Genomic DNA, 12,599 nt, shown 5'->3' on the forward strand with positions numbered 1-12,599 from the left:
GGCATCTGTCCTGCGTTAATTACAGCCCAGTTTTGTGCACTGGCAACAACTTGTTAAAAATTTCCGCTGCCAGTTTATTAGAGGGCAACTAACTAAGGCAGCGGCGTGGAAGAATCTGGCCATTCCCTCCGCTTTTGGCCTGAAGTGGCTGGCAAATTACTCAGTCTGAACCTGTTTTAATGACTAAAATGACGCCAAGTCAAGAGCGAATAAGAGATTAGGCCAAACTCGAGCTTCCCCTCTGCGAATTGTTGCAGCGCTGGAGTTGAGCAAGATTTTGTGGCATCGGATTTAGTTGATAGCTAAACTAATAGACTTTTATTCGGTGTATAGTTCTTAATTATTTATATTTTTAAATCACATGAGCTTAATTATAGATGAACTATGCGAGATGAGCGAGTAAAGTCGCCTTTCTCCTGAACTACGACGTTACTTAATAGACACTAAACATTGACTAACTTTGCTCTCAATCCACTTAGCCAACTTTGCTGAGTAATAAAAAATAAACCACCTTGTTGACAAGCTTAGGAATATTCCCCGAATCTTTTCAAAGAGTTCTTTTTAAGCTCTCGAATTACAAAAACAAAACTCCGCCGAGAATTGTTAAAATAAAATTCAACTAAGGCGCACGTAAGCAAAAACCGTTTTAGGGACTTTTGCGGGCGAATATTTTATTTCACTTTCGTTTTATTTACTTTTGCCGCTTAGCATTATTGTTTCAAAATCCTTCAAATCCGTTGTTTTACTGCTTATTGTTCGCCAACTCAGACCCCCAACTTTGTTGCCAGCAACTTTTAAGCTTGCTTAAGGCGCCCAACCAGACTTGCCTGCTCCCAAAATAACGCAAAACTTTCCCATGACTGCGGCGGCATCATATCCACCACCCACCAAGCCACCGATTCACTGAACCACCCAACCACCGCCACCGTCCAATTTGTAGTTCATCATCTGTACCGCGGACCTGTCAAAGCCCCAAAGCTGCCCAAATTGTGACAGAGCGACGGTCGGCGGCGGGGGATTCCCCGAAAGCAGTTTTGACATTTGCGTTTAATTTATTTTAATTGAAAAAGGCCCGCCAAATGGATTAGGCCGTCGAATTCACTTGCGGCCCAGACTTTTCCAAAATAATGCACATCAAAAAATGCTACGTATCACTAGTAGCTATTCAAAAATCATTAAGCTAGTTTCCACTCAAATCTCTTTTTGGTGACCTTCAGGTTAAGTATTCAACTGAATCATAAACAATAAGATATGCGAATTTAAAAGTTTTATTATTTCCATTTGATTTATATTAAATTTGTCTATGTGTGCTGCTTATGAAAAAAAGCCACATTGATAATGGGGACTTGTGACTTTTGCTTATTAGGCCAAGTTGGCTGACAGCTCGGAGATCCGCCGAAATCAAAGTCAGATACAAACTATTTGTACGCCAAACAAAATGTGGGATTTTACGATGATGCATTAAATTAAAAACTTTGGTCTGAGAACCGTCCATTAGACGGGCCAAAAGTACACGACGGCGAAATGCAATGCTTATTTATGGGCCAGATTAAAATTGTATAAATGGAAAGTAATTCCCGAAGTGCGGCCATAAAACAAACTCCCCGGCCAACCGCTCAAACTTTTTCATCATCTCGCCCGGAATCGACATCTTGAGGGGCAGAACTTCTTGTAGGTTTTAACGACTAACGACTTTGCATTGGTTTTCATGGCCAGAGTGCCGAAAGCATTCAAGTTGGCTTTTATGGTTGACACAACATATTTGCCGGCATTCCAAGCCAATTGGCAACTCACATATCCGGAGATACGCATCCTAATTGTTGCGCTCCAGGATTTTATGGTTCTTTGAGAGCCATTAATCCGAATTTGATATCTGCCTAATTAGTTTTCCCTGCTTGGCTTTTATGGCCAACAGCCTCGTAAATTTTCATGATCGATTCGAGCGGTACGGCGCGAATAGAAAACTCCGCCCTGCCGATGGGCATCCAAACACATCGTTTCGTTTGCTGCATAATTGAATTTAATTATAAATCATCCTCGCTGGCTTTTCTCTTTCTCGGATTGCTTCTCCGGGATTCGGGCGGTGGGAAGGATAGGCGGTCCATGTAGAAGTCGATCACCATTTGGGAAATGCGTACGTTGGCCTCGATAGCTGGAACCTGTTCCACCAGGGGCGAGTCCTTGAACTTGATCAAGAACATCGTAGTTCCATTCTCTGTCGTAAAAACGTGAAGTATTTTTTCTGCCTTCCGTTCTCGGGAGATTGCCGTGCGGATCATTATCTAAAATAAAATAAGCAGAATTATTTATAAGTTTTCTAAGTTTTTCGCGTGCTGTGCAAATGTAAAAGTCTTGCAACACTGGGTCGTTGACTTTGGGTCCCATCGAATGTGCCGGTGCATCATCGCTTTTCCTTCCCTTCCCCCCGGAAGTCATGGTCCTTTTGCTTTCACGCCGCCAAACAATGCAAATGCACTTTGATTGTTGTTTACCAACAAACAGGCACGCGTCCATCGCAACTCCGTGCCAACAGAGAAAATGGCAATGACCAGGAGAGCTGCTCATGTGGATGCCACGCATCTGCGTTTTGGGCCAAGGCTTCTGGCCGCATTCGATGGACGATTCTGTCAAAAAACTGAAAGAGATTCCACTTCGTGTGATTCTCCGCTGATTATCGAGGCAATGACAATTTCCTCAATTGATCTAATCATCGCGGAATCGCGTAACGAGGCGCACTGCATCGCTTGATTTTAGTGCCAATCCTGGGTGACTGCATGCATCGCTGATATTAAGGAAACTCACTCGTTTAATGGAAAGATTCGCCTGGGTAGATTGAGATGTTTGGTGGAGTGCAACTTTTTAACTGGCAGTGTTGGCAGACGCTAAATTGGCATGGCATGTGTTATCGATATTTGCAATTACATAGTTAAGCATTTTTTATGCCGCTGCCAACTTTTTGCTTTCCCTTTAATTACCAACTGTCGCACCTGAGGCCAATTATCCTGGAAAAAGGTGGAAGCGTCTGCAAAACATTTTAATTAATTGAATCGTGTTTGCCAGCCGATAGGTCAAAGTTTCCGTACACGTGTAGATGTATACATATGTATGTATGTATGTACATATTTATGTAAATATTTCAATGACTTTAATTAACCAAAAGCGTGGTAATTAATTGACTTTGCTTGCTCAATTTAATTAATATTTGTTGTTGCCTATTTGCCAAAGGCTGTGCAACATTTAGGCTGCAACTAGGGCGCGTTTTTGACCTCCGGGCATTAATCAAATTGTGAAAAACGAAAATGCTTTGGCATTTAAGCGGCGGTCAGGCAGCAGCTGATTAAAGCCATTTTCCAGGTTTTTCCGTTTCTTGTCTGTTTTCTTTTTCGGAGAGGGTTGGAAAGCGGTTGGAAAAGTGTCGGGCGGAATGAAATGAAATTCTTTATTTTAATAATGCAAGTTTGCACATTTTTAATTGTGCTGCCGACAGCCGCAAGAACTTGGCTGCTCACTTGACCCACAAAGGTGCGGCCACTGCAATTGTGGGCGAAAGTGGGGAAAAGTGGGCGGTGGGTGGGCAAGGCTAAAGGTGGAAGGTAAGGCGACAAAAACCGCGCTTGCCATAAAGGGACGCTGCAAGGACATTACGACTAAATGTAAACAGCTTAATTAAAAAATAAAACTCCGCTCGGCACGTACAAGGAAAAACAGTGCTGGGAAAATCCAACCACCCCCCGGCACCCCCGCACATGAGACCACCCACTGGGGACGGGGTTTTCCAGCATGTGTGTGCGGCACGCTCTCTTTATTTGCTTAAATGCACAAAAGTGTTTTTAATTTAATTTTTCGTCTTTTCGCACACACTCGCTCCTACTTTGCTCTTTGATGCAGTTCCTAATTAAAATGAAAGTAATTTTTCATCAGCAACCGGGGTAAAGTAAAATAAATTTCCCGCCGCCCCCTCGACAGCCATTCAAGTGCTCATTAAAAGTGTTTCAAACCAGTTGCACAGTCTTAAATATGCCACTATAAAAAATGAAATGCAGAATGTTTGCCATCTTTTATGTTTTTAGGGGTAAATTGGAAATTATTTGCTCGGTAGTCTGGCGCCATACTTTTCCGCACTTTCCACCCCAGTGTCGTCGGCGTCGTCAGCTGTTCAAGTGTTTCTTCTCGAAGTCGAAACTTTTCTTTTAAATATTTCCCCTACTTATCCCCCAGTCATGTGCTGCAAAGTTTTATGCATACGCATTAACGTGAAAAGTGGGCCGGCGAAGCTGGGAGACATTCGCATTTGGAGGGCGACGGTCCTCCGAAAATGCAAGCTTCCCCACCCACTGCATATGTGGTGAAAATGCCAACCAGGACGGGGGGTAATTAAAAAGTTCGCCGCTGATAACTTTGGTGTTAGGCCTTATCTTCCAACTTGCCGATATGAATAAGTAGTACCAAAAAGCGAGCGGGATTTACATGCATAAGTTTCTACTGCTTCACTTCCGTAATCGCATTATGTGTCCAGCTGTTATATGAAAGTACAGGAACTGCCCTCGCAGTGCAGCCAGCCGTGAAGTGCATGTTTCCCCAATTTGCATGCCAAATTGTTTACTTCTCTCGTTTCAATGTGCTTTATCAATTCGAGTTGAGTTGAGTTGCATGTTTGGGTTCTCTTCGAAGAAAAAGAAGAATTAGTTTTCCCAATGAAATTTCCGCAAGAAACGATGAAAAATTGCCGCAGATTTCGCGGGATAAGCAACAATTTGATTTAGCGAACTGACTGCACCAGAATGTCATGCATAAAGTTTTGTAGCACTCTTCATGGCCTTAAAAGGGCGCACACATGGCTTTTCCCACCCACTTTTCCACCCACTCCGCACGTCCATTTGGCACACCTGGACCCACCACCCCGCTCCCAAATGGCGCTATCAAAGCCGGTGAATGTCTATTTAATTGTGTCTGCTATGGTGTCGGCATCTCGATGCTTCGACGCCACCCACTTTCCAGGTGGGCGCTGGCTGGTGGGTGGGTGGTTTGTCGGACAGGCGGCAGCATCAAATGCACTTTAGCCCAGGGTCCCGTTAACTGGCACGGCATCCTGATGACCAGTGCTGCATTCTCTTCAGATTGCAAACAAAATGCCAAAATGATAGCTAAATGAAATTCTCAAATCTGTAGATTTCAAACTTAATAATCCTTGGAAGATTCAAAAGGGTAACCTTACATAATATACAATACATTATAATAGATTAAAATGTATACTATATATTTTATGGAATATCTTTTATTGAAACCACATTCAGCTAGAAAAGTGCCAAGCGGCTGGCACCGATGCTGGCTTTTCGCTGAAAGTCGCAGGTGTTGCAACTGCGAGTCTGCGGTGTGGCTGCCACACCTGCAATTTGAGTCGCTTTTACACACATTCTCCGTTGTGTCGGAGTGTGTGTGTGTGTGGGTGTTTGTTTGGATGGGAAATGAAGTCATAAAGTCTGATTTCGCCCGTTCATGCTCATTATCACGTAGCGATATCGTGTAATCGTCATGCTCACGATAATGATGATGTTAACCAAGTGGATCGCTGCACAGCGTACAGCCTTCTCGCTCCCGCACCACTCGCCCCATCTCTTTCTACCGGGCGCTATCTTCAGCCATTTATTTTCCAGCATCTGCGCTTCGCTGGTAAACTTTCTGACCGAAACTGACACATTCATGAAACAATTTAAAAAGTCATTGTCATCGCAGGATATAGTGGCTCCCATCCCCTTCCCCCAGTTCATCCCTCTCTCAGCCAACTTCTTTAACTGTCCTGTCAATGGCACCGTCATTTGTTTTGCTGGCCATTACGGTCAGCCAAGTGGTCCTCGGGTGAGCAGCTTTACTCCAATTGGAGCTGAAGTATGTGCCAAGCCATCCGCTCCACCAAGTAGTCGGAGTGTCCAGTGTCGTTGGAGCATGCCTGCTTCCGACTCCGCTCCAGATCCCACTCCGCTCTATCTCCGATGCCAGGGTATCCTTCGGTCGTGGCCGCCGGGTGGCCAAAGTTTTAAGCTACGGCATTCGGTGCTTTTGTTTTCGCAGCTCACGTGACAGAGCAATTTCGAAAATAATTTCAATTCTTCAACTTAAAAGGCTCGCAGCAATAACTTTCAAACTCTTAGTAACTGCAGTACACGTGTATCTGAACCTATACTTGTACATATTTTACGCTCACTCGAAAAGTTTATTAATTGGGCCATACTCGAATGAAGTTTGCAGGGAATGTATTGTATTGGATGTCTGCTGGTTCTGCGATTTTTGATCACACCAGCAGTTTTGGTTTTTAAAAGCTTTCCCGACAAATTTGTAAATCATTAAAGAGGGATTTCCCCCAGCAGAACGCTTGCCTGCACTTTTGATTAAGGGACAATAACCTTGCAGCAAATGTTGCAGAAACTCATTACTGGATTGTAATGATGTAAGGGCCAAAACAGGAGGAACAGCGGGGAGGGGGCAGCACATGGCAATGGCTCCCAACAGTGTAATTTCTGGGAGCCAAAGCCACAGGATTTTATTGGGCGGAAAATTAAAAGCATAACATGGCACGCTTTAAATTTGAGTGCAGCGGCAAAATGTGGCAAGTGGCAAGTGGCAAGCGGAAAGTGGCAAAGTGGCAAAGTGGCAGCAACAGAAGCCGCAGCATATCGCGCCAAGTCCGACTTGGCAGGACTGCCAAAGAAGAGTGTTCCGAGGGTTTTCCAAGACCTTTCCCGAACACCCATCATCTCATTTTCGCAGTTGCAACATGCAGTCTGTGGTTTTCGGACTCACGCGCATAGTAAATTCAACTTATTGACAGGCTTGCAAAGAAACGTGTTCCGATAAGCGAGAAGGTGAGTGAGTTGCACCTGTGGTCCTCCTTTCCTCCTCTAACTAGTCTGGAAAAGATTTCCCAGCTGAGAACTGAACTGGCGGTATCGGCACTACTTCGCCCATGAATCTTGTCGACGACAGGGGAACCCATGCTAATTACAAATTTATGACACTTTCTGCGTGGGAAAATGTGCTCGTTTTCCCTATCAACCAGACGGCGAAGGCCTGTTTCTGGCATTTTGAACATTGCTAGCTGGGAGTATCACATGGACGGATTTTATTGCAGATTCCCAATAGGTTAAATACAGCTCAGTGCGAATGGAGACGGGCTTACCTAATAATTTGACTACAGCATACCAGAATCTAACAGCACGAGGATTTCTCTCAAAGTAAATGACGCAATAAAATGACACAGCTGCTAGAAGCACTCTATTCAAAGCTGCGACCCATCCTGGACAGCACCGGAGGCATCCACTCCTCGAACTCGGGAATGTCGAACAGCGGGTGCTGGTTGAGGATGTCGAAACGAACCACCTTGTACGTGGAGACGAGCCACTGGCCCATGCAGCGACTGTTGTCCCGCACATTGCCCATTGTCGAGGGTTGCACGGAATAGTCGCGCCGGAAGCGCATGAACACCTCGGCGAAGATCAAGGGATGGGGCACCCTTAACTGCGCGGGATCTATGAACTCCTTCAGCAGCTCCGTCATCTCACTGAGTTCCGCCGTCGAGCGGAAGTCATTGGATCTCCGCAGGGCCACAAAGACCACGTCCAGGAAGGCGAACCGATGGTCGTAGTGCCGCAGCAGCTGCACCTTGAGCGGAATGGCCCGCCGGAAGTGCTCCTTCTCGAAGCGCATCAGTTTGAGCCTCCAGTCGGGCGGATCATCCAGCAGATCGTGCTTAATCTGCTTGAATCCCATGGGCGTACTGCATCGCTCCACATTCCGGTTGCGGCGGCGCCTTACGAAGTCCGTAAAAACGGCGGCTGCCTGGCTCGAATTCTCAATGAACTTCTGCTCGGAGAAGTCCCAGTCCCAAAGGAGTTTCAGCCGGAGGAGAGCCAACTTGGTGGTCAGTCGGCTGAGTGGGCTGTAGAAGTATATCATCGTGGGCAGGGACACTTGGTGCGGCTCGTCCTTGGCCACAAAAAAGTCGACCTCGATGTCCAGTTTCTTACCGGGACTTATTTGCACCATTGGCACATCCTTTCGAGAAGCACTCTGGTGATGTCCCGATGATGTCGCAGTTCGCCTGGAAACCCGAATCAAATGCCGCAGCACATGACCGTAGCGGGTGTACTTGTCCATCAGCAACCGGTGTATCCACATCATTCCATAGTTTAATTTGTTTTGAATTTTGTCTATTTAAAAAGCCTGAATATTCAAATTGAACGGGATACATGTGAGCGTCAGCACTTGGCATTGAATGCTCGGGGTGAGTGATAGGCAGTTGCCACTTCAGTTCATCCTGCGCTCTGTTAGTATGCACTGGAAAAAAGGCTTCGCAATTTGCAGTCAGTCGATTACATTATATTCCATACCAAACCGCTATCGTTCCTCTATCGTTTGGTTGTACTCAAGGTGCTCCATCCATTAGTATAGAAGTAAAATGTTAGTGTAACCTTTCATATTGGCAAAACAACAATAAGGTCCTAATTAGGCCAACATGGAAGGGAATTCAATCCGCCTGAGACAGAGGCCAAGACCCTACACATCCCTCTCGATGTGTAACAGACAGCATGCAATTATCGAATGCATTAGGAAACGCAGAGTGGCTCCGCAAAGGGAGCTCCTCTCACCTGGAGCCACCTTCGACCACTTGGGCCACCCGCACTTGTTTGCCCAGGCGTTCGCTTATCCCGGATCCCGGGCGAAGCAAACAGACAATGGCGAAGAGGAAGGCATTCAGGACTCGCCCATTTGCCATGTTGAATGAGGGTTCGCCCACCGACTTTTACATCGGGTTAATTGCTTGACAATGGATTTCAATTCGGTGGAGCCGTCTGCAAAATATGCAAATGTTTTTGGGATAATTAAATGAAAGTCTGTTACACAAGCCACCCAGAAACAAGGTACTGGGTACTTTGCAAAGAGTACAGTTGCCGCAAAACATTTGACTGGCATGTTCACCTCCAAATTATTAATAACGAAAGAGTGCAAGAATGAAAAGCCTTACTGGCTTAGATCTTTGTTTTATAAGCTATTTTTTATTCATGTTTTTAATAGGGATTTGCACATACTGGGCATAAGAACATCAAATAACCTTCAAGCCTTTAAAAAGTACAGTTGAGTACAGTATGCAAATCCCCGGTAAAACCGTTTCAGTTTGATGCCTACGAACGCTTTAACTAATTCAGAACACAAAAATACGTCCATTCATTTTTGATGCCGTAGATTTATCAAACGAATTATTAAATGACCGAAACGGAATGAACCTACGACAATGGGAGTTTGAGTATGAATAAATGCTGAAAATGGCAGGGGACACGACGAACGGAGATGATATTCCAGGCATTCCGTGTAATCCCCGGGAAAATAGGGAAAAACAGAACGAGAAGTATCGCAATAAAATATGTTAAGTAAATACAAAGGGGGAGTCGGGGAAAAACTAAACAATAAGCCAAAAAGTACGCTTGATTAAGTTTAACTTCCGGTCTGTTATAAATTGAGCATTTATGTGGGATTTGTTTGGGAATACAGTTTCTGCTTTGTTGGCCAGACCCCCGAAAAAAATCTATTGCATCCATCCATCGGCGTGCCAAACGAGACAAATGTTTAGGCCAACACACACACACCCACGCTGACACACACACACACATGTCCGCATGTCTATTTCCGGCGGAAGTGGTGAATAAAACATGAAACGAAATAAAATGACGGCCCGAGGCGGAGGAAGAATCGAGAACTTTTAGTGGCCAAAAGTGAACATCCTGCTGCTGAGCCTCCTGCTGTTGGCAGTGTTGAATTTTGTTTTGTTTACTTGGGCGCAAATGGCTGAATTATTCCTGAACCAGCCAATCGAAGGGTCAACTAAAAATTAAATGCCAAACATTTTATCGAGCACTCTGAGCACTGTGGCTGCATCTCTGGCACTTAATATCCGTAGATAAAATATTCAATTTCCCCCTGATGACAAACCTGGGAAATAACCAAGTGAATGAGAGACAGCAGGGATCCAGCTGCTTGAAATATGGAAGTATAATGAAATATTTGCCGGGCCTTTTGACTTTGTCTATGAATATCCCAAGCAGGCAATTGAGTCGGCAAACTGAATATTATAATCATTCGATCGTTAAGGTCCCAATTATAGTTATTGCCCTGCTATTGCACTCAAGAAATCCGTATTTGACCATAAACTACGATTCAGGGCCAAAATCCATTTCGAAATTGCTTCATTAACGAGCTGTGGCTTTGCTCGCCGCAAATTATTTTACCAGGATTTCCGTTTTGACCATTTATTAAGGGGTCAAAGTACTAACTCTTAATCCAAATCCACTTTAAGGCGGACCTAAAAAATTTTACATTTTAAGAACATACTCAGCTGAAATTCCTCAAGATATGGTGCCTAAAAACAACCATATATTTCGAAAGACTTGATTTATGTATCATGATTTTTGGAACACTTTATTGTTGGTAATGCGATTTAGTTGGACACTTGCACTATTGGAAACTGTTTTAGTTAGTTGGACACTTGTAGTATTGGGAATGGTTTTAAAGACAATAGTATCCGACACACATGCCGCCGAAGCCGTAGATGGGATCGCATTGGGATGTGCTGCGGGGACAGGAAGGACACTGGTTGCAGGAGATGGAGGGCGGACAAGGACATCTGCAGCTAACGCGCTTAGGTCTGCATCGCGGAGGATTGGCGTATCGGCAGACCAAGTCGTTTGGTGGATAGCCTAGCTTGACTTCCACTTTGGGTGGCGGGCGCTTCGGTTTTTTTTCTTCCAATTTCTTCTCAGCCTTCTTTATTAGCACCTGGGACACGCTACTCTCGAAGAACGCTGTTTTATTGGGCTCCCCGTCATGATGACGCCTCATGGATGCCTCCTTTCTGTTAGTGACCTTTACATGCACGGTACTCACGATGTCAGATTCGGAATGTCCTTCTTTCATCTCCGTCTCTACTAATTCCTTCTGGTCGTATACAACGAGATCTTTCGAACTGCTATCACTACATAATAGTTAAGGGGTTTGCTACGAATATTATATGTTTAATTTAAGGAGCTGTAAACACCTACCTTGTAACATCATTCTTGACAAGTGATGGATCTTCCACCGAAATTGAGGAAATGTCTCCTGGTATTGATGGCTGGGATGTATCCTTGTTGGGCAGTTGGGAAGGAGGGGTTATACTATTAGGCAGTCGGGAAGGAGGTGCTATATCACTGGGCTGTCGGGAAGGAGGTGGTGTACTGGGCAGTTGCGAAGGAGGTGGTATACCACTGGGCTGTCGGGAAGGAGGTGGTGTACTGGGCAGTTGGGAAGGAGGTGGTATACCATTGGGCTGGCTGGAGTTCGATGCTTTTGCTTCGGGCAAGTCCGGAATTTTGACATTGATGATTATCTTTTCTACCTTGGCTTCAGGGTCATCAAAATCGCGCTCCGTCTTCTCATATTCCTGGTAGACGAGCTCCTCCTTTGCATCTTTAGATTCAGTTCTTGGCACCTCCGCCCTCATCGACTCCAGCAAGGGCTCCAGCTCGGAATGCCTCATGGGTCGATGAGGAATTGCATCCTCTTCTTCGGCCTTGTCACGGACGAACTTTGTTTCGTTATCGATTTCCCCAAGGCGCTGAGTTTCCGTCACGGGAAACCGGGTGACCGACTGAACCTTTTCGATGATCGTCTCCGTCTTTCCGGTGCGATGCTTTACCTTCATCTCCTTTGTGGTAATGTCGGTGATCGCTATATACTCGGGCTCGATGATCTCGGGCTCGCTGATCTCGCACTCGTCCGCCTCGTCCGTTTGAACGCCGACTTCGTGGGTTATGCAACAACATGGTCTGGTCCAGTTTGGACAAGGCGGCTGAAAGCAGTTCTGTCGATTTTGATGGCCACAACGAGAAACACAAGGAGATTGTTGCGAACACTGCTGAGAATATTCTTGTGAAAATTGCTGAGAATGGTCTGGCAGAGCTCGAATTGGAGTTTGGTGCCCACAGAAACAGTTTGGAGGATGCTGGAAACTCCAACTCTGAGCAGATTCCTGAGAAAGTATTTGAGGATTTCTTTGGGAAAAATTCTGAAAAACTTCCCGAGGATCTGGTCTGTTCTGCCAGCGAGGACGTGGATCCGAACCACACATCAGATATTTCTCCGGGAAACATTGCTCATGGCAGGGCATCGGCTGATTGGACAAACGAAGTTCATACCGACACCGTGGACATTGGCAGGATTCATTCATCGCTCTGTAGTCCATCGTCCTGAATCCCAGGATTTGAATAACAATTCCGGACTAAAAATCATCGAACAACGTTCAAATAGGATTCTAGGCACCCAGCACACACAATTTTTTCAGTGAAACATCGAAATGGTTGTTATTGTTCTTTATTTACAAGGCATACTTCGTTAGTTTTCAGAGAAATACTTTAAATAAACATAAACCAGGTAAAAGATATATCTAAATATACATTTTAATATAGAATGGGGTTATAATAGGTTTAAAACAATTACAGGTTATATACAATCGCTTTGAGTTTAGTCCATTCAAAATCTAAAAATAAATTCAACAAATTAGTCAATCATATCCA

At 44.9% G+C, this 12,599-nt stretch overlaps 3 protein-coding genes across 4 annotated transcripts; all 3 read right to left on the bottom strand.

Moving 5' to 3' along the window:
* Nucleotides 1–2,012: 2,012 nt before the first annotated feature.
* LOC6615681 (heterochromatin protein 1) lies at nucleotides 2,013–2,436 on the bottom strand. Its single transcript, XM_002040016.2, has 2 exons — nucleotides 2,374–2,436; nucleotides 2,013–2,282 (listed from the first exon to the last, which is right to left on the bottom strand). The coding sequence occupies exons 1-2, from the start codon at nucleotides 2,434–2,436 to the stop codon at nucleotides 2,025–2,027; spliced, it is 321 nt and encodes a 106-aa protein (XP_002040052.1). The 3' UTR covers nucleotides 2,013–2,024.
* A 4,658-nt stretch (nucleotides 2,437–7,094) lies between these two features.
* Nucleotides 7,095–8,284, bottom strand: LOC6615682. Of its 2 annotated transcripts, XM_032715390.1 has the most exons (2): nucleotides 8,022–8,284; nucleotides 7,095–7,933 (listed from the first exon to the last, which is right to left on the bottom strand). In XM_032715390.1, exons 1-2 carry the CDS (start codon nucleotides 8,264–8,266, stop codon nucleotides 7,270–7,272), a joined length of 909 nt encoding a protein of 302 aa, XP_032571281.1. In that variant the 5' UTR covers nucleotides 8,267–8,284; the 3' UTR covers nucleotides 7,095–7,269. The 2 variants fall into 2 exon arrangements, with proteins under 2 accessions (XP_032571281.1, XP_032571280.1); XM_032715389.1 differs by having other exon boundaries at nucleotides 7,095–8,284.
* A 2,156-nt stretch (nucleotides 8,285–10,440) lies between these two features.
* On the bottom strand, nucleotides 10,441–12,385 carry LOC6615683 (protein PRRC2C). Its single transcript, XM_002040018.2, has 2 exons — nucleotides 11,088–12,385; nucleotides 10,441–11,020 (listed from the first exon to the last, which is right to left on the bottom strand). Exons 1-2 carry the CDS (start codon nucleotides 12,266–12,268, stop codon nucleotides 10,555–10,557), a joined length of 1,647 nt encoding a protein of 548 aa, XP_002040054.1. The 5' UTR covers nucleotides 12,269–12,385; the 3' UTR covers nucleotides 10,441–10,554.
* Between the last annotated feature and the right edge of the window lie 214 nt (nucleotides 12,386–12,599).

The sequence above is a fragment of the Drosophila sechellia genome, chromosome 2R (genome assembly GCF_004382195.2).
Source record: "Drosophila sechellia strain sech25 chromosome 2R, ASM438219v1, whole genome shotgun sequence".
Taxonomy (NCBI): Eukaryota; Metazoa; Arthropoda; class Insecta; order Diptera; family Drosophilidae; genus Drosophila; species Drosophila sechellia.